We start from the raw sequence: 21,916 nt of genomic DNA on the forward strand, positions 1-21,916 counted from the left end.
TGTTTGCATGTGCTGTCATCCAAATAAAAGTTGACTTGAAAAAAAATTAAATGACAAAGATGGCGAGTGTTCGGTGGTGCTAATCTGTTAACATCCGGATAACTCTCCAGGCATAGAGGTTGAACTAGAGATACGATATTACTGTTTCATGTCTTGGATATTAGCATGCTGGTGGTTTAGAGTTTTATGTGCGCCAACACTTCCAGCTGCACAAAGCATGCTTTCTAAATTCTATACGAAAAAGCTAAGCTGCGAAGCATGATGCATTAAATACATTACTGCAAGTATTTACCGCAGCCACGAAGATAGAAGCGCGCAATCACAATTTCTTTGTTTTTGTGTGTCAATAAAATTACTCAACAACAACAACAAATACTTGGACTGAGCGAAAGTGCAGGTATAAAAGGTCACGTAGGGTCGAATCTCACCCTGCTTGCAAGAATGGCGCTTCAATGCACAAAGTGGCATCACAGGGCGCTCGCTGTCAAACTACAATTTCTGGCCACTCGTCAAAAAACGTGAAGAATGGCTGCCTCGCGTTACAGCGCGTAAACGAGAAAACGCACTTGAACAAAAGGCATAAAAAAAGGCCTAATTCATCACTGATCATTGCCTTGAAATGCAAAGTGCTCTTTGGTTTGGAAGAATGAGTGCACCTAGTGCATGTGCATCTGTGCGTGCGCGCGTGTGCGCGCGAGAGTTACGTCTCATACGCTAACGGCAGTTGTAATGACGTATTAGAGAGTGCATTTGATAGGTGGCCAGAAAGTCAAACAGGCAGACCTATAAACCGGGATTCGAGGTTTATTTCATTTGCACCTAGGATAAGTGAGCAGATAGGTAGGTCGTAGTGGGATATAAAAAGAGCGCATCGCGTACAAAAGAGAACAGTTCATCGCCGTCGCGCGAGCGAGCGCGTACGCATTCCTTCACGCGAACAATTGCTCAATCGGACTAATGAACTAATGGACCCTGAGGGGCGGCTCCGATCGTTCGGTCGTGAGCGATGACGTGCCCACAGCGACACACGAGACTCATCGCCTTGCTTCGTTCAGCCAAGGACGCATAGTAGGCGGAGATTTGTCGTCTGCTTCACGGGCGTTTATGGGCGCAACCGGTTTTCCTAAGGCCCCAATACGCAACGCGCACTCGCGTCGCCGCCGTCGACGACCTACAGAAGTGTCGCCTCCGTCGCCAGCATGGCTTCCAACATCCGTCTCTGGTTTCCGCGCGATAGGCGAGCCTCTGCGACACCCGCCTCCTCCTAGCGGCCCGTGCACCCTGCGAAGAGTAAACACCGCACCGAAGCAGCGTTACATTCACGTCGTGAAGCACTGTGAGGAATCTACGCTCGTGCCTGCCGGGTATGTTTCTCGCTTTCTACCAGGTTCGCTTTCAATTGCATTCGGGGGCAGTCGAGATAAGCACTTTCTTGAACGCATTGTGGAGGGACGTCACGCCCCACCGTGTAGACGAGGACGCCGGGCAGGGACTTCTTGGAAGGAGATTTCGTAACGAAGTGCGTGTGCCGTCTCCTTTCCAGGAAACAATGGGAAGAGTGTACATTTGTTGAAGACAGTTGCGCGATTTGCTGTTCAGCGAATTAACAGCCTCTTTTATTTTGGAAAGGCTTTTTGCGAGTGAAATATATTTCTCCCGTTTTCATTCCGTTATACCTCGCGCGGGCTCATTGGAGAAGAGGGAAGCATTTTTGTAGAAAAGGTTGCGGTCGTGTGCTTCCGTACGAAAATAACGACGGCTGACGTTTTCCCGGGAGAGCAGGCGTGTTCATTAAACGCGGAAATGAACCATTCGACTCAGCAAATGTTCGTGGAAGCCGGTATTCCTTCGGCAAAGTTCCTATTGTTTTTTTTTTTTGGCCCATCCCCCCGTAGGTATGCGCCAGGAGTTGCCGTGGGAGAAGTTTTCTTTCTCTTTTTGCACACTGGCTATCCTGGGGCAGTTTTGTTTTGACACCTGATGAACCTCCACGATTAGCTATCCATCGATTAGCTTTGGAGGATACTTTTCCAATCCCCCCTTCCCACATTTTAATAATCTGGCGCTGGGTGTAAGCTAGGTGCAGTTTTATGTTTTCCTTTTTTAGCATTCGATTAACCTTGGACAATATTATGCCACACCCCCCTTCCATTTTTAGGCTCTGGCGCTAGTCATATAACCGGGTGCAGTTATGTATGTTTTCTTTCTTTTATTTTCGCCACCACACCAGTCTAGAGGTTCGTCTAGCGGACACCTGTATGTAAGGTGAAATTCAAATTCTGGGGCTTTTACGCGCTGAAGTTATGCCTGGGCTGCGATACGCGCTGTAGTGGTGGCCCACGGATTAATTTTGACCACCTGGGGATCTTTAACGCGCGCTCAAATCTCGACACAACAGCCCTTTTTGCTTCCTGCTTCTATCAAGAAAAGCGGAGCAGCGGCCGGAAATTAAGGGCGGGAGGTTGGTCTAGTTGATTTCATAGTGCTAATATTGTTAGCGCTTGAAGGCGGGACACAAGATCGGAATAGAGTGATACATGAATTGAATACACGGTGCTAGAGTTTGTCTCGTATGTTCCTATCTTATTTCTCGTCTTTCAGCGCTAACAATATGCCTTCAGTAGCACAACGACTTAGCATCTGAGCCACACAGCGACGGGTGGCCTGTATTTTGGTCATTTATTTCTGGTTCCAGTCCAGGCAAATTATGCTAACTATGACAAATTATCTAAACCGTTGTGCAGAATATTTGGGAATTGTCTACCAATGCACAAGTTTCCTTGCGCCGCTTCTGTAAATTTGGAGTTTTGTTTAATACCCATATATGGCGGAGTAGCCAAATAGGGCTATTTCTCGTCGTTTTTTAATTCGCGCTGGGCCACATGGAGTGACGCTTCGTTTCGTTTCGTCGTACCTTTGTTTTATTTAACAGAGATTTACACCTGCACTAGTCTGTCAGGCCACATTAAGCCAGAAGCCAAGAAGGCAGCCCACTCTCCTCTCCATAACTTATTTCTGTGCCGCCTAATCTCAGTAGTTAACCTACTGAAACAAGTCTCAAGAATTTTGGGATGATTTGATGCAGATTCGTTATGGCTGCGTAAGTACAGATACATTTTCGGAGTTCTGTTAAAACCTCTTTGTTTGCTCACGATGCTTCTCTGTATTCCACTGAGACACCTCCGGTAACTTTGGAGGATTTTGCGCTGCTGAGCACGAGGTCGCGGGTTCGATTCCCGGCCGCGGCGGCCGCTTTTCTGATGGAGGCGAAAAGCAAAAACGCCCGTGTGTACGAGATTTCGGCGCACGATAAAGATCCCCAGGTGGTCAAAATTGATCCGGAGCCCTCCACTACGGCGCGCCTCATCGCCTGCGTTGCGTCGGCGTGTTAATCCCCACAATCAGATCAACTTTGGAGGATTAAGCTTCCGCTCAAACGCGACAACCATTGCGCTGGTTGCGCGAGATATGCGAAGCGCCGCGAATGAAGGCTCATGACGCCACTGACAAGAAGGACGCAGCGTAGCAGCCGAGAGCGCGAGCCGGTGTCTTTTAAAGCGAAAGCTTTCTTAGTGGCACCGTTGGCGGCCTGTCAAAAACTAATGCTCTTCCCCATAGACCGGTTGGTCGACCGAAAAGCTCTGATAAGATCTCTGGACACACTGCGCATGCGTGAAACCGTGCTCCCATCGTGTCAAAACGGTTACTTGAAAATCGCGAAAAAGGAACGGGTCTGCATAAGACAGTACACGCATCGATCATGAAGGAGGTCTACAATAGTAAAACTTTATGTCAAAAACCATGCATCAGTATACATTTAGATCGTTCGTGGATGCGTTACAAAACGTCGCCTGTGTCCGTCCTTATTTTGCGATTTGTGCCTGTGAAGGTTTGAGGATTGATTGGGCGCACTTTTAGCGAAGGGTTTGATGCACTTTTGAGGTGAGAAATCTTTAGTGCTTTTCTCAACTTTCGTTAGGAATGGATGGTAAATTTTTATTGGATTTTTATCGCCCACGCGACGTCATCCTTTTGAGCGCAACGTGCACCCGCTCCAGTGCCCGCGCGCTGGCGATCGGCCGCTTACGTTTCTCTGTCCGACTTCGTAGGCGTGGCTTTAGACAAACAGTCGCCCATCTAGACAAACAGATCCGACAGGTTTGAGCCTCACATGCTTACGCATAACCCTTTCAGTCACTAATTATTATATTCACTGCAAAAAAAATTCCATACTTGGAGGTTTAGCAGTGTCAAGTGTCTAGAGGTAAGAAAAAAAAGTTCAGTCTCTCTAGAATACTTAGTACGCAAATGGCGTCGCCTTCTCATACAGAGACACTGGGGCTCTTCGATTTACAGTCTCGGACTCACCGCGGACTCCCCGAGAAGCAGTCCGGCATTCGATTTTCCCATATATCCCTATGGCTTCGGTGAATCCTCGGACTACCCGCGGACTATCCGCGGTGAGTCCGAGAGTGTAAATCGAAGAGCCCCACTATTACTGAATCCTGCTTTCCCCTATACGCCTCGAGATTCGCGATAGCTGCGCCGCCTGCCGCCGCTTCTCCGCGGCGTTTGCGGGATTAGCGCTGCGTGGCTGATAGGCGGTCATGCAGTGTTTTGGTTCTCTTTCGCTTCTCTTTGCCTTTCCGCGCACTAAACAACTTGTTATGGTGACGTCTGTAAGCTAACTGCACGTTTAGGGCACTTAAAAAAAACAGCTGCGTCTCTTGGTAGAGCGCCCTAACGCCAACAAGAGCTACCCGGGGAGGCGGTTCTGCGCGCTTCTTGGCCGCTCTTGCGGGCGTCGGCGACGGCAGCAGCATATCACCGAGGTCACCTTCGAACACGTCAGCACAAGTGAATTCTATTATTGTCGCCTCGTTTAGACGTGATATTGGCACTGTAAGTGGTTGGTTCGTTTTGCAGCGCAGACAACCAATGCGGCTTTGCTTCGAATATGTACGTCGTAGAAAAATTTGTTTCGGGGATGTGATAATCCAATCGCTGACAAAAACGTGTGCCTTTTATGGGAATATAAGCCACGCGAAAATGTTAAGTACACTCAAAGGCTGTGCATTGTCCGATTTGTGCCCACTCATGCCTTATAGTAAGAACCAAGGTATATGTTAATGAAACCACGGGAAAATGAATGATCTGCAAGTCAGGAATAAATAGAATAGTCGTACAGGAATGCACAAAAAAACCGAGTGCAGCCTCTGAAATGCTAAAGACGTTTGTTTGAGCAAGGTAGTATTTACCAGACCAACTAGATGCGAAATGCACTATTTCGCTAGACATGGAAGGGGGGGGGGGGGGAGGAGGAGGAGGACGCTCAGCTATTGTTGCTTACAAATTCGTGGCGAAATCAACGAATGAACGTTTTAGTAATCACACACACAAGCTGTGTGTTCACTTTTCGTTTGTTTTTCACCTTCAACGAACGGCTGATCACTCGGCGGACGCATTTTTTGAAGAATACAGGGTAGGCAGTTCACAAGCGCTACGACGTGTCGTTGGAAGAGTTGATTGATTGATTGCAGGTTTTAACGCGCCGACGCAACGGAGACGACGAGGCACGCCGTAGTGGAGGGCTCCGGATTAATTCTGACCACCTGGAGATCCTTAACGTGCGCCGAAATCTCGTACACACGGGCTTGTTGGAAGAGTGTCGTATCTGATAACGGTCTCTGATTTCGGTTTATGCTAGATTCTGCAGTCTCCCTGTGTCATATGACGATGTTTCAAAGAAGAGTTTGGTCACGGACGCGGATTACTCTATAAGCCCATCTTCGCGCTTATCGTGGAGGATAAATGTAACAGATGAATCTTTGCGAGCGCTCACCTCGGCACAAGACGACACAGCATTAAATTTGTCGTCGTGTGCTGACTCCGGAGTGTAATTTTGCATTATCCATCATACTTCTTTGGTACCGTTTCTGAAATTTATGCCGCATTGGATTGTTCATGGTACTGATCACTATCTGATATGTGATATTGGCAGGCGTAACTTGCGTGCTGTCAGGTATGAGTGCTCCGCTGGATTTTGTAATTTACATCATAAGTCGATTTACATCATAGTGCGTATGGCCGCAACATGACCATTGGAGGAAACACTGCTTACGGAGACACTGCCACTAAATTTCAGGGCAGCGGAATTGCAATCAGCTGCATGCAAATGCTGGCTTCGGGACGCCAGCCTGTGACACACGCCCGGCGCTCATATAGATCTCACTAAGATCGCGTCATAAACGTTTATACTCTCGTGAACACACCATGCTTGCAAACAGAGTGCCCGCTCCACGTTATTCGGTATTTCGAACGCGGACAAACGGTAAATCGCTGTCTTGAAAGAGCCCCAAAAGCAACGGCGACAGGGGGGAGCGGGCCGGGGACTCCCGCGCCTGCTTTTGAAACGGGCCGCTAGGGGGATTTCAGTGGCGCCCCTACAGGCCGCGCTCGAGGCGTATAAAAAAATAATAAATATCCTGGGGCATTTTACAAGCAAGGAGTTGAAATAATGATTTCTGCACATAAAAGAGGTGTTTTTAGCTTTTATAAATGATTTACGCCGCAGTAAAAGAGAACTTAGCACGGCAACACACCGGAGCTCCGACAAAACTTGGTGGCGTCCATTTTGAAACGAGACTTATGAGTGCGGTTCCGCCATTCCACATCACATGGTGCTACCTTTCACTTCCGTAGGTTTCGAACATCAGCTGCACCGCTCTGCAGCATGAACTGTTTTGGTTTCACGAGGAAAACGACGACGAACGTCGCGTCTCCATATGGAGACACGGGGACTGAAAGGGATAAAATGAGTCCTGTTTCTTTCGTGTGAGCTGACAGCTCATCTTCCATTTAGGGTGCGTGTTCCAGTATGGCCGTGTTTTTTGTACGTAGGTGCAAACAACTCCCGATCCTCTAACACGGAATGCGCGTAGATTTGCGGGAACAGTGGCGATACAACCAAGAAACCGATCTTGATATCTTTATCGTCGTTTGTGCGCGATAAACAGACTGCTGCTGAGCCCGAGGACGCGGGTTCGATTCCCGGCCGCGGCGGCCGCTGTTATGATGGAGGCGAAAAGCAAAACGTTCTTGTGTGCGAGATTTCAGCGCACGTTAAAGGACCCCAGGTGGTCAAAATTAATCCGGAGCCCTACACTAAGGCGCGCCTCATCGCCTTTGTAGAGTCTGCGCGGTAAACATCATAATCAATCAATCAAAAGGTACGCCGGCTTTTATATGCGTGTCTTGATGGCCATAATGCGCGTGTTAATCTGGCCACATTTATTCATACCCTCGTGCATCGGCGTCTTGTTCGGCATGCGTTAATTTTTGGACGCTTCTGTTTCATCCACAGCGCCTTTTTTTTTCTTCTCCGTCCGTGTATAACTGTTTTCATTCTTCACCTATTTGGAGCAAACATTCCAGGGCTGAAATGTTCAACCAGCGTTGCAATTAGTGCATTTAAAATGATGCATAACCAGCGTACGTTTCGGGCCGTATGAAGACCTTCCGTAGCAGGCTAACATATTATTAAGGCAAAAAGATGGGTCCATTGCACTTGCACCACCTTATAACACTTATTTCGCGCGGTAGTTTTACCTTGCACTGTGGATTGCCCATATACGCAGGCTAAGTGACTGGTGGTTTCGCGTTTAGTGTTGAATACTCTTAATTGATCTGGCACTTCTACCTTCACTTCACTTTTTTTTTCAAGCACAGCACGACTGCCTAATCCTGCATCTCTTTCTTCATGCAGGGCTAACAAGCACCCAGGATGCTTCGGCTAATACTTGTGTGCCTCGCTGTGGTCGGGGTCAGCAGCCAAAGTAAGCGCACTTTTCAAGCAATATATAACCTTGTTGTTCAGCTTACTTTGATTATACTATATTCTATCATACCGTGCCCTCCAGTCAATCTGGAGAAGTAGTGTCGTTACTCCCGGTTTTGGACTTTCTGTCGCTGTGAAGGAATGCAGTCATCGGATGGTGGAAGCAATGGATGAAACATGTCGGCAAAACGTTTTAACGTTGATCCTTCAACGAAGCGGAAGGTGAACAATTGACGAGAAAGCGCTTGGCTTCGGCGGCGCTACCTTCGCATTAAGTCGCAGCCCGGCTAGCCGCCGGCCCCTCCACAGAGACAGCCGTCTCACGCCGCCTCGAGGGGTCCCGTGACTCCCATCACCGTTTGTACGCGTTGTGAAAGGGAGTGTGCAACCAGTTAAGGGTTGCAAAAGAGGAAGGAGTATGAGTGCCCGCCACGGAGGGCCGATACTAGTGTCACTAAATAAGATACGCTTAAGAGCAAAAGATACGCTTAAGAGCGCCGCACTTCGTGCACCCGGAAGCGTCTGGGGGCAATTTTGTGTCTGGCTTGCAGTGTTGCCATCTCTCCCAACGAAACCGCCGCCGGTTGTGACGGGCAGAGTGCGACCGGCCGCTAAAGCGTCCGCGCAGCAGAGAGAGCAAGAGAGAGGAGAGGCGCCCAGAAACAAAATGGCTGCGCCCATATGTAAACAAATATCACGTGGTGACGACAGACCAATGAAAATCTTGGCAGCACATAACAATCAGAGAAAACAGTGCCGATACTCTAAAAGCGTTTATTTAGTGACGCTAGCCGATACTGGTGGACAACAAAGGGAGCGACAGGAAGTCAGTGATAAAGCGAGAAAGAATGACCACTGAGATGGTTAGAGCACAAAGCACGGATATGACGGCGTACGAGGAGCATGGGGGAAACACCGCGTCGTATTTTAGAAACGAAGCAGGGGGTGCGCATCGGGCCGTACCTGACGTTAGCGAAGGAGAGGGACAAAATGATCCCGCATTCTGAAAGATCCACCGATAGATATCCCAAAATATTTTTTCAATGTCCTTTGTCATCTCCGCCCTCTCACATAACCGTATACAATGACGTCGAGGCTTCAGCTGCTTCATAGCTCACCAGAAGGGCAGATACTAACCAGGAAAACTAAATCCCCTGAAGAAAAAATTGGCCGCGTATCTGCTCCTTTCGTTGCAAATGTCGACGATAGACGATAGTCGACTGGCGCCTCTGGCAAGTAAATGCATCCCTTCTCTTTACCGCTCACCTCTCATGCTGTTCCTCTCCAGTCTCGTTTCTTCCAAAATAACACGCCAGAGGTTTGCTCAAGTGAATTTAAATTTTCCGCGTTCCACTGCTCCAAGTCGGGTGCCTCGATGCCAGCGCTGCCGAACGGCGCTTTCTGCGGTCGGTATCGAACCGGGGTCCCTCGCGTTATGAAACCGGAGTCTACCCGATCACACCATTCTGGCAGTCTCGAAGTAATTTGCATTTGTAGAAGGGTGCAAGGATGTGCAAAATTATACAGTAACTGCACCCCTCTGTCTAACGGTGGCGACCACTATACTAATCATCACAAATAAACAACTCGCTTCTGGGTTGGTTCGTTTGGTGTTGGACTTACTTTTGGAAAGCTTCGCGTTCCCTCATCGTTGTCGTTTCGACGGAGAGGTAGTTGATTTTTACTTCTTCGATCTCTCTTAATTCATTATGGTTGACTTTGCGACGACGAAAGAACAAAGGACGTACTCCATAATAATTCTTCTGCTGGCTTTAAAGGAGCCATGAAGACAAAATACAAGTTGGGTTTATTAGAAAGACTGCTTAGTCCCGATAGCAATGATACCAATATCATCGCAATCTTCGAACAAATGAGGGAGATATTAAAGAAAACGTGTGAAGCAGTCGCGACCCCCTAGCCTATTTCCCGCAACTTCTCCATGACGTCATGGAACCTTGTTTGTGTGATTGGAGGCTGCCTAACTGACCTGTCGCGACGACACATGACTGGACGTCTGTAATGGGGCCTCTAGTTCCAATTGAGCGCATCACTTGATAGCTAACGTGCAGTTAACGCACTGAAAATTATGTTTTATTGTTCGCCCGTATGACGTCATTCTTGCTCATGACACGTCACTGTGGCGCAAAATTTGAAAGTTTTTAAATACTTCTTGCTTTTTTTGTTAAAAAAATATATTTTGTGGCTTCAATGGAGCTGAGTGAGATACTGAATCCTAGTACTTCCAAATTAAACGAAGTTGTATTTTCTCTTCATGGCTCCTTTAAAGCAGCGCTCTCCTACTCGAAGCATTTGTTTTTCACGCATGCACTGCGCACTGTGGCACTAAAAATATGCATTTTGAATAGCTGGAGTGCACAGTATTCGAATTAACACTCCAAAGCCGCAGAAAACTTGCTTCTCAGATGAGAGACAAAAGTGATTTGTGAGCGCTCGCGTGTCAAGAATAGCCAATGTCTCGTTAGCAGCAGTGTTGCCAAACAGAGCCGTCACATGGGTTCGTACTCTTTTGAAACGCTTTTTTTTTTTTCACCCCTGCCATTCTTTTCCTTTCATCACTTCGACAGGGGCGCGCACCACTACTGAGAGCTATGAGGAGACGCTGCACAAGTTTCTCGGCCTTCTGGAAGACGACGACCCTTCACGTTGGTTCCTCTTTGTATAGTTCTTCGTTGTTTTTTTTTCCTCTTTTATTCATATGTTATGGTCCTGTTGCGCGCGCGGCAAACGTCGTGCATGCTTCAAGAGTTGAACCTATGCAGGCGTTCGCGGGGCGCCCGTGTTTCCGGCGTCAAAGACCTCTTCCGCACCGTTGCCTCCTCTGGCCCCGCCAAGAAGCTCCTCTAGACCGGCGGCCCCACTACCCCCACCAAGAGGCTCCTCTTTCAATGGTCAGTCTGTTCTTCAAATTCTCTTGAGCTGGAAAAACGTAACTACTGCTTTTACGGAGTGCGCTCAGCCGTTCGAAACAGATGCACGAATAAAAAAAGAAGAAAATGTTCATTTAGACTGTGCCGGACGAGGCATAACAGGAATCACTGAAGTCCTTATCGGCCACCTAAACAGTACAGTAATGTAATTATAACCCCCATAAATGCCAGGTAAATTTCGGCAATGAGTACCCCAGTAACGAGAAGCATACAAATTTTTAGTTTGTCTCTTACAGCCAAGCATTATGCCTCGCCAACGAGATGTTACCATACGCAAAAGAACGAGGGATGGTTTCTGTAGGCTGATTCCATTTTAGCTGCGGTTCACATACTTTCGCCTTCAGGCAACTCTTTGTTTTAAACAAATATATGCAACATCCATGATGTAGGAGTTGCTCGGTTGTAGGCGGCAGGGCAGAAGTAAGCTATCGAAGCTATTAGATATTTCTATCCTTTTTTGTTATTTGCGCGTTGTTCGTTCGTGAGAAACCTGTGTTCCTTACACAAAATTCACCATATCAGCCCGTCCACAGCAACTTCTGCTTGACTGTGGCAATAATGATGATAATTATGATCAGGTTATCGCTAGAAATAAAGGATTTTCATAAACTGGACTGCTTGTATTGGACCTGATGTCATAAAACAATTACACAGGAAGGAAAGACAGATAAAAATAAAAAAAAATCGGTGCCCTTCTACTCTCTGAAGAAGGATGACCGGCGGAGTTGGGCGCAGTCCAAGGAGTGCATGGAACAAGACACGCTTGTTGGTAATTTGTGGTTGCGCATATATATCTAATCAGCTGAACGAAACTTGGAAGGTCTAGAGTGTTATCCTAGCGGTCAAACACGGGGTTGTTCGTATTCCTCCCGAGTCATAGGCATTTTACTGCTCGTGTAACACACCAACCCAAACCACTCGACTACGGAGGACAGCCGTCAGGCAGCATCCGGCCGCGACACGTCTACGTCGATACCTCCCACCAGCCCAACGGGCATGTCATCGGTTAAGGCGTGAAACCCGGCTGCACGCCCTTCCTCACCCATCCCACCCACCATGCGCCCGAATAGAGGGACAACTGGAGATTCCCGCGTGCTTGGTAAATACACCGACCGAAACGTCGCTAGGCGTGTAGGCGCTTCCTAGTGAGCACAGCCAAGCGACGCGTGGCGCCATCTGGGGGCATGTTTCAAGCTATGCCTGCGTGCATGTGACCCTCAATTTAATTGCTCAGAATCACGTGGTCTCGTAGTGAAGTACTTCCGCTCCTGCGAAGTAAACATCCTAACCCGGGTTCAAATTCCGTTACCGCTTTTTTTTTTCATTTTCATTTTCAATCTATTAAGGACGTCTTTACACATTATAAATGGGATTTAGGGTATTTTCGTTGCCTTTTCGTCAGTTTCAGCTACTGCTTCGTGTACGTTTTTGTGGGTTTTCCCCTTATAGGCTGGTTTCGGCTATTTCTGCTGGATATTTTTCTACGCCATGATTTTCAACCATTGCAGGTCCGTTTTGGCTGTTATTTGTTTCAGTTAGGGTGGTTTTGTATGCTTTAGGTACGTTTATGCTGCGATATAACCCCTATAAGCATGCTCAGGTGACGGCTGGCTGTACTGACTAGGAAACGCATATAGGCGCTCCGGAAACCCTTCAAGGGCGCGTGTCTGGAAGAGAGAAAAAAACGGACAAAACATCACTCCAGGAGCCTTTGGAGAAAACAATGCAAAACATTCGTTCTTGTGCGCAAAAAAATTCATGTTCTGCACCGATTTCTCCACGCACGCTATATGGGGAAACGAAGACATATACATCTTCGCTGTAAAATTATGAAAAAGTAAAGCCACCTGCCGCGATGGCGCAGTAGTTATTGCGCACCACTGAGCACGTGGTCGTGAGTTTGATTCTTGGCATCGGTGTTCGTTTTTGTGATGGAGGCGAAAACAAAAACGCCTGTTTGTGTGGATATTTCGGCGCACGGTAAATTTCCTCAGGGTGGCTGAGTTAATCTGTAGCCCTCCGCCCAGGGCGCGCCTCATAAACCAGGTGCAGCTTCGGCGCATAAAATCCACGCTCGAATTGAACGGTAATGCTGACGCATCATTAAAGACTTCTTTTCTCAAATATCTGTCTTTTATTTTGGCTCCGTGGCGTTTATATTCGCTGGTCCCCGACTATAAGGTTGCTCCACATCTTCATACACTCTTAACAAAAACGCCAGTAAAATGGTAGTAACGGGTTGTATTTACTAACTCCTTACGAACTTTACTACTCTCGAATGGTATGTACGTCCTGCCACTAGGTATGGAACTATGCATCGTTACTAGTCTAGACCGTGCACTTAGTGATTGCTGTTTGTTTGATACTAACATTCACAGATAGTAAGAAAATTGTATGAAATATTGGATATAATACCGTGTTTTTCCCACTCCACATCATGATTTAAGCGTTTTGGCAAATCCGCATGCTGACTTCTATACGCTCACATTAAAATGCATAAGTCTAAAATTATCGCTAAAATATTTTATTGTTGCGACAAGCCCACTGAGTTTATTAGAGGATTTTCCGCTGCTGGGTATAAAAGCAAGATGAGATGCATTTTCAATGTGACTGTGTTATACTCGCCCTCCTTGTGCATCCCGTTGGTTTTCTTGCCCAGTTTATTTGTTGTCTAAGTTTAATATGTGCGTGTTTATTAATATGTCTATTTCGCGTCCCACTCCGCCGATCCACATTGGCACGCGTCACTTTTTACTAGGTTATGCATAAGCCGGTTAGTAAAAGCACTACGTGTGTACCTAGAGCAGTAGCTCTCAAATGGGGATCCGCGGACCCCAGGGGGTTTACGAGAGCATTTGAAGGGTTCGCGAAGCCTCCCTCAGAACTTTCCCCTCTGCCATTGCTTCCTCGATTTTTGCCAGTACTTGCTTGCAATGCGAAAAAAAAAGCTGGCTTCATCGCATTATATGTGCGTTTAGTTTCTCCGCGTAGCACATATTTTAGCATTTGCTTTTTGCACAACACGCCAGCTATGAGACGAAAAAATAACAGACACATAAAAAGCAGTATATAGGTTCTTAAAACACTTTTAGATTCAAGAGAAAATTGTTTAACATTATCAGGCGCATCGTCATTAACGTGCAGCAGAAAAGGCAGACATTGGATAAGTGTGTGGGCGACGTAAGCTGAAAGTGCGAATTGTTTGACATTGTGACACCGTTCAACATGTGCTCCATTGTGGGGTCCCCCATCACATTCGCAAGTCCGAAAGGGCAAGTTGGTCGATGTTCGCTGGGAAACCTTCAGCTGAAACCTGCGGAAATGAAAGACGGTCCGTGTTTCTCTCGACCGTCCTTCGTTTCCGTGCGTTCCAGCTGAAGGTTTTCCAAAAGGGTTCTCCGCGGAAGTCATGGCTGAGAACCACTGACCCAGAGGATACTGTGACTGATTGATTAGGAGGTTTAATGCACCGACGCTACAAAGGCGATGAGGCGCGCCGTAGTGGAGGGCTCGGGTTAATTTTGATCACCTGGGGATCTTTAAGGTGCGCCGAAATCTCGAGCACACGGTCGTTCTTGCTTTTCGCCTCCATCAGAAAAGCGGCCACCACGGACGGGAATCGAACCCGCGTCCTTGTGCTCAGCTGCGCAATGCCTTAACCACTGAGCCACCGCGGCGGGTAGAGAATACTGGGACAAGTAACTGGTTAGTGTTCTGTTAGTAAGTGCCACAACCTTTTTTTAAGAGTGTAACTACGATATCGATGGTACCCCGACCCTCTCCCTGACTTGTTTCTACCTTGACTGCCCGCAGGCTACCGTGGTTCATCTCTGTATCCAACGTTTCCATCGTCGAGGCGTGCGTTCAGGCCAATTCCGAGCCGTAAGTCGTTTTCGCTGGCATTTTCTGACTTCCAAAGATAAGCAATTTCGTTTTTTTATGCGCGTTTCCGCATGGGATTCGCGAACCTCATCTGTCATTGTTTTTTGTACCAGCAGTTTATGACCGCAGTTGCGTTTTCTCCCTAACAACTTGCATTCACACTTTGTTTCATGTACTTTGTTTCGTCATTATAACAAAATTGCTATTTTGAAATTCCCCCTTTGTTTGAAGTTTTCAATGCGTACCATTTTTTGCCGAGTAACCCCACAGCCAGGACCGCGTAACATCCTGTATTTCCACAAAAATGCAGATTTTTCAGAAGTAACAACTTTAATCGTTATAATAACCTAAATAGAGATAATTGGTCAGACAGAATTTGGTAATGAGAGAGAGAGAGAGAGAGAGAGAGAGAGAGAGAGAGAGAGAGAGAGAGAGAGAGAGAGATAACTTTATTGGCAGAGGCTGGTGATTTCAGGCGTCGGACAAGAGCCCTTGGACTTGGATGGCCCAGACTTAGAAAAATAAACAAAATATTCACAAAATGACCTGACAAAATCAAAAATATGCATCTTATGCATCTCCCACCCTACACCAAAGAATAAACAAAAAAAGTCCTCGAAAGAACGTTTAAAATGCCAATAAAAAAGCGTAAACGTATCAACTCTGCAGTACGTCTTTAACTTTAAAAGACTAAAATAATCCAACGTCTTTCGCAGCTCGTGTCCATATTTGGCTGTAAAGAACTCACACTCTAGACAAGCGGCCCAAGAATGTTGCGCATTAGTAGACAGTTCTCTGAGTTTTTGGAGATTTTTTACGGTCCCAACTGTGGTGCAGGAAGACTAAATCGTCTCTTGTTTTAACGAGTACCACTTTTTAATAAAGTCAGTTCTCTATCTCGCGGACTTTGTTATCACAAGGGCTTACTCCATTTAATTAATTGACAGTTTACCTTTGTACGTACCTGTTTACTGCAGTTATGTCCTTTTTTTACCCGTTGACCGCGTTATTTGGGCTTACATTCATTCCGTCACTTGATATATATTTTTTTACCACGAAGGTGTTTTATTCCCGGATACAGGAAGAAATCGCTGACGTAATATCCGTCACGGATGTAACGCCAGTACAACGAAGCAAGCGGTCTGTAAAGGGTGCACCCCTGTACACAGGGACTTCTTACGGGGAAGCAACCTTTAGTTACACGTACATTTTAATTAGGGATGCTCGTTTTCGGGCCTTATATTTTAAAGGGACACTGAAATGAATTTGTCAAGCTCCGGTTTTTGCTTGCACTGCGTAGACTGGCTCAAATTAACACACTTTTCATCGTTTATCCGGTTGACAAGTCGATAATTATTTTATAAAGCTCGAAAGAAGAAAAACTACCATGCGCTGTCTGCGGCGGCCGCACCAACTCAACGCTGTGACGACGGGAGGAGGTGCACCGTGATTGGACGATGCCCACGATTAGCATTCAAAAAAGTTTCGGTTTCGGTTCTGCAAAACAACATGCTTGACATCCGACGTTATTTGATGGGCATTCTCGATATCTCAGTAATCGTCATACCGCGCTTCTGCCATGTTGTCGGCTGTAAAATGCCTAAGATAAGCCTCCCAGGACGGCTTGGAATCGTAGCAATCACTAGCCGAGGACTACGCTGTGGATGAACGCCCTCCGCGTCACCGCAGACGCCGCTCAAATGCCATGCACTTTTCCCGCATATTTGGAGCTTGCCTCACTCATGCATGTGTCGTAAAAAGCGTGTTCGCACCAGGCCAAGAATCTTCTAATTCTAGCCTGTGCCCACTGCCATCAAGCAGTCGGTGCTTATGGCAACAGCACGCCAACGAGAACTCGCTAGCGCGTAGTGTCAGTCTTCGCGCGTACTGCGAACTCGTTCGTGGAGCAGTGAACGTTACGGCCCAAAAATGGTGAACTCAGTATAGAAAACATCGGCCGAAAACGAAAAAATGAACTTACGAAAAAAAATCTAAGTATGCTCGGGGGTTCGAACTTGCAACTTCCAAAATAACACTCCTAGCGCTCCAGACCACTCGGCCACAACCCAGCGCTGCCGGCAGGGGAAATATAAGGTATATAATGTATAAACAGTTTCCACTTTTATTTAGTTTTAGAATTTCAAGCAGCTTAGGTGTCTATTTGTTGTATAGCGCTCGTGCAGTAAGCGCCCCCCAACTTTCCACAATATCCTACGTCTAGCAATTGCATTTCTTAAACGGAAAAGCGTTCGCAGATGCGTGGTCGTGCTGCTGACCGCTGTGATTGTTCACCCAGCGCAAAAAAGTGCTTCCTGCTCCCTAGTTTTACGCTGTACGGTAAAAGTTTCAGTTGATTTTATTTCCTCAGTACCTATGTTGACTTTGCTGACTTCTCCCGCCTTCAAGTGGCATTAGGTTTTCCTACTATCGTACCAGTCAGCGAAGCGTCGCATGTGCGCTTGTGCAGCGCTTGGGTGTAGCGGCCTGGACGTGGAGCTTGATACAGTGTGCAAACTAACAAAGTAAAGAAAGGCACATTTTTCCATTCACAAACGTGTCGTGGCTTAGTTTCAACTGAGCGAACAAATTGCGACGACCCGTCGGCAGCCGGCGGACCAAACGCTGTACCATAAACGCTGGGCCGACTGACTCTGTCGGAAGATCGGCTAGCCGTGCAGTAGCGCAGTCAAGCCAAGTCATCTCCTCCTGACGTCACATGAAAACGCCCCAGAAAAGGGGTTAGGCTGCAGAGAGGAGGACAGCATTTTCGAATTGATTTTTCTACTAAATAAATTCGCGTAAACGCCCTCAGAGATGTCGAAACATGGCCTGTGGACGCCGGACTACAATTTGCGCTAGTAATCCCGTAATTTTTACAAATCACTTCAGTGTCCCTTTAACACGAAAGTGTTTTATGTCGCGATACCCCAAGATTTCACTGACGTTATATCCGTCACGGAAATGACGCCAGTACACCTTTGCCGAAGCGACCCGCTAGTGGGACTTTGCTCGCCAGGCGCACCCACAAGACAGTCGCCAACCCGCAAATCATGCTCAGCTGCAGATTTCGCTGCACATTTCACTTTCGTGTTTTACTGATTCCTACGATAGAGGAATCAACTAGTTTTTTTTTTTCACTGTCTTTTCGGGCCCACATGACCAAATCTCACATGAACATTAGGTGCTCCCGATTGACGCTGCCGATCATCCGATAAACACTCCTCTAATTGTTTATGTTTTTTGTTCTTATTTGGCTCCTTGGGGAGTCATATAGGGTCATAAATGTTACCGGACACTTCTTTTTGCGTTGTTTTTCAACCAGCTCACTCGTCTAACCTCTATTTGTCTTTTTTTCGCAGTTTCGTCTCCTTCGATTTCCGGTGCAAGTGTCCGGGATGCGAACGCGTATATGGACTCGTTGCTCCAGGACAGGATGCTCCGTCTTCTCAAGGACACGCCCAGACTGTACCCTTCAGCCGTTATCCCCTTCTTCAAATTCAAGGTGATTACGCGAGACACATCGGCGTTAACGTCCGCAATGGCATGCTTGCATTTTGGGGCGGGGGGGGGGGGATTTAGAAGTGGGTAAAAAATTTCTTGGAGCACTTGAGCCCGCTTACGCAACTTGAATTCGAAAGCATTGCGGCTTCCGCTGGCATCGCACGCCTCCTGCGCTTCCGCCTTGTTGACGTACTTGCTTGATATAAAGCCACCAAATAAGCATAATCGGCCGCACTCAGGCGATGCAGAAACTGGCGGTAACCGGCGCGACATCGAAGCACTGTCCATCCCGAGACACGACGCGAGTCCTTCCGACGGCTCCGACGAAAAGTGGGCAGACTCGCAGCTTCCCCTTCCGCGCTGTGATGCCACTGGAAGCTCGTGGTCGTTTTCTGTTGCTTTTGTGTTTTGTAGCGTGAGCTACACTGGCCGAGGTTGGGCAGTTTCGTGTGACTCCCTGGAGAGTCGTGCTGTGCATGCGCGAGGACCAGTGACGTCTCACGGCGTACAGCTGGCACGCCGGAGCCTCCGCCGCCGCGACTGGATTGGATTGGATTGGATTGGACTAGACTAAATTAGATTGGATTGCATTCAATTGGGTTGGATTGGATTGGATAATAAATTGTTTTAGCAGCAGTAAGCATGATAATCAGCTAATACTAGACAATTAGGAAACGTAAGAACAACCATCTCAACCTTAGCTCACGCTACGTATATCCCGGCATAGCCGAGCTAAGCCACTGCTAATTTGTTTTACTATTGTTGTGTTAGCATATACATCATGCGTTTTGGCGAAAATTTTCACCCTTCGGGCCGATATGTACACAACAGAGAACGACAGGGCGCGTGTGGAGAGGGGTGACGTCAGCCGAACCGATGGCGGCTTTGGCTGCGGTGGCGTTGCATTCACACCTCTGCCGAACTTGCTGTGATGGAGTGACAGAGGTCAAGTAGAAGACGTAGGAAACGAACGCGTCGATCGCACAGCGCATCGACGCGTCCCGCTACCGATTGTGCGTGTTTTAAAACGGAGTTCACAGCGTGTGCAAGGCCAAGCAGGCGGCAAAAGAGTGTGTGAAAGGAATGACAGCGACGAAATTTCGATAATAGTAAACATCCACCACGGTGGCTCCGTGGCCAAGGCATTGTGCTGCTGAGCCCAAGGACGCGGGTTCGGTTCCAGGCCGCGGTGGCTGCTTTTCTATTGGAGGCGAAAAGCAAAAACGCCGAGATTGTAGAGATTTTGTGGAGATTTTGGCGCATGTTAAAGATCCCCAGGTGATCAATATTAATCCGGAGCCCTCCACTACAGCGCGTCTCATCGCCTGTGTAGCGTCGGTGCATTGAACATCATAATCAATCAACTAGTCAATCAGTCAATCCATCAATTAACGATAGCAGTGAACAACAAAAGGAGCGGCAGGCACCCAATGTCGCCGCTGCTAAACCGAGCCAACGCGACCACTGAGACAGTTAAAACGCAAATGCGAACGGCCGGAGAGAAACGCTGTCTGGCGGGCTTCTAAACAACGCGTGAGTTCGAGCTAGTTGGTAATCCATAGTGCAAATTTAAAGCGCAAAAAATTTAGACAGAAGACGAACGAGACTCGTTCGTCTTCTGTCTAAATTTTTTGTGCTTTATATTTGCACTAGGGCTTCTAAAGGCGCAGCATAGAGTGCGCATCGGGCCGTTCCTCAAAATCCCGAGGGAGAGGAATGAGATTCTCATGCATTCCAGAAGGCAGCCTGATGTATCTTTCAGGATTTTTGGGGCGGAGCACCTTAGGGCCGAGGCTTGTCCAGCGTCCGGCGTCCGTGCTCATGGCACAGCACCGTGTGAATCGAAACATCTGTGAACAAAAGGTTCACAAAAGGTTAACAAGAACAAAAAAAAGGGTTCACAAAACGTTAGAGAGAGAGAGAGAGAGAGAGAGAGAGAGAGAGAGAGAGAGAGAGAGAGAGAGAGAGAGAGAGAGAGAGAGAGAGAGAGAGAGACCTCCTGGAGAACCGTGCTGCGCATGCGCGAGGAGCATTGAACTGTATTGCATTGAATTGGATTGGATTGGATCGGATTGGATTGGAATGGATTGGATTACATTGAATTGCTTTGGAAATCGTTTTAGCAGCAGTAAGCACTCTCACGGGCGATTTACGGCAAGAATGATACCCAGTGCTTCGCCCACTCGTCATGATTCACTTCGCGGGGATGCGTGAATTTTTTTCTTCTTTTCTCAATTTTGTTCCGAATCCGTGTTCGGGAGTCGCACATAAACTTTCGCGGCCATTCGCAGTTCACAATGGCAGGTGCTTCGCCTCATGGGGCTCATAACGAATCTGTATTAATAGGCAAGAGCCTTGTTATTTCCTGGGCCCGCCGCATTGGCTCAGCGGCGTAGGCGTTGTGCTGCTGAGCGCAAAGACGCGGGTTCGATTCCTAGACACTGCGGCCGGTTTTCAGGTGGAGGCAAAACCGAAAACGCCCGTTTGTAGAGATGTCGGGGCACGTTAAAGGTCCCCAGGGAGCCAAATTAATCCGGAGCCCTCCTCACAGCCCATTGTAGCTTCGGCACGCAAAACTCCCCAGTCAAATCTGTGTTATTTTGTATATTTTATTACCTCACGGGCAGTGGGCCAATAAAGTGGAGGAAGAGGGTACCTAGCGGAGATTTGGCTGGTGGTAACAAGGGGCATGCCCAAAAGGCATGTTCCCCGTTGGACCAGACATCAGATTATTGGCACTCCAGCCTTCGGGTAAGTAGTGTAAGAGGAGCGGAGCAAGGAGCAGACTTGTTAGCGGTTCAGGAATCTGGTTGTTCATGCAAAAGAAATAAGGGGCCTGGTGGCATACACGAACTGACCGCACATGCATGATCGTCGGCAAATTTTGTCTTGAGGGGGGGAAACACGCTGCATCACATGGGGAGAGGGGAATGTGCTGGGGTGGCAAGTGCTCGTGTAGTTTGGGGGACTAGCCAGTGCCCCTTTCGCGCACCCCTGCCGACGCCCAAGCGCCCATGTATACACAAGTCCGGGCGGCTCCTGTCCTCATGTAAACATGGCTGGGCTTAGAGGAGCTTGGAAAAGGGCTTTAAAGTAAAAATTTCACCAAGTTCGTTTCGCCCTGACTCATCTTTTTTAACCGAAAAGAGATGGAGCAGTGTCACGGCAGGCATACTAACACGTCAAAATCAGGAAATCAACAATTTTATTGCAACACTTTTCAGATCCCTTCGTAGTCGCTGTGCGAATTTATATTTGCCACGACCGGCTTCGTTGAGTAGGCACCTTGATTTTTTTGCCTTCTATAAACATTCTTGAGCAAATTTTGAAGCGAAGCCTTCTTTGGCTTACCCGCGCAGTAGATCGTAATACCAAAACGCACTGCTAGAAAACCAACTTTATACAATGGGTCTCCAAAAAGGGTGCATGATGCGGATAACAAAACGCGAAGAGCCTCACAAAAAAAAAAAAAAAAAAAAAACTTCCCTTGGTTGTATTCAAACCCGGGTCCCTTGCATTATGAAACAGACGGCTATCTAATTGCGACATTCTGGTGATATGAGTGAAGCAGTTTGAATTTTGGACTTTGACTTTGACTCAGGTTTCACGGGAGAAAGCTTCTTGTTTTAACCACCTTTCCCTTAAAATGGGGGCTTTGATTTTTATAAAACAAACAACGCTTCCGCACTTGGGTGCCCATCATTTCCGACATCAAAATTCATGAAATTTACACGTACCTGAAGTTCGA

At 47.4% G+C, this 21,916-nt stretch overlaps 1 protein-coding gene across 1 annotated transcript in view; it reads left to right on the plus strand.

The window, feature by feature from the left end:
- Window positions 1–1,099: 1,099 nt before the first annotated feature.
- The window catches only part of LOC144170164 (salivary anticoagulant protein P23-like), a 33,322-nt gene continuing 12,505 nt past the window's right edge, over window positions 1,100–21,916 (plus strand). Inside the window, exons 1-6 of the mRNA XM_077699770.1 lie at window positions 1,100–1,364; window positions 7,766–7,835; window positions 10,423–10,500; window positions 10,618–10,746; window positions 14,599–14,667; window positions 18,027–18,169. Coding sequence (XP_077555896.1) covers window positions 7,784–7,835; window positions 10,423–10,500; window positions 10,618–10,746; window positions 14,599–14,667; window positions 18,027–18,169 — 471 coding nt within the window. The 5' untranslated portion in view covers window positions 1,100–1,364; window positions 7,766–7,783. The remainder of the gene's footprint in view (window positions 1,365–7,765; window positions 7,836–10,422; window positions 10,501–10,617; window positions 10,747–14,598; window positions 14,668–18,026; window positions 18,170–21,916) is intronic.

This window comes from Haemaphysalis longicornis, unplaced genomic scaffold, assembly GCF_048455015.1.
Source record: "Haemaphysalis longicornis isolate Haplotype H1 unplaced genomic scaffold, Haemaphysalis longicornis Haplotype H1 scaffold_2, whole genome shotgun sequence".
Taxonomy (NCBI): domain Eukaryota; kingdom Metazoa; phylum Arthropoda; class Arachnida; order Ixodida; family Ixodidae; genus Haemaphysalis; species Haemaphysalis longicornis.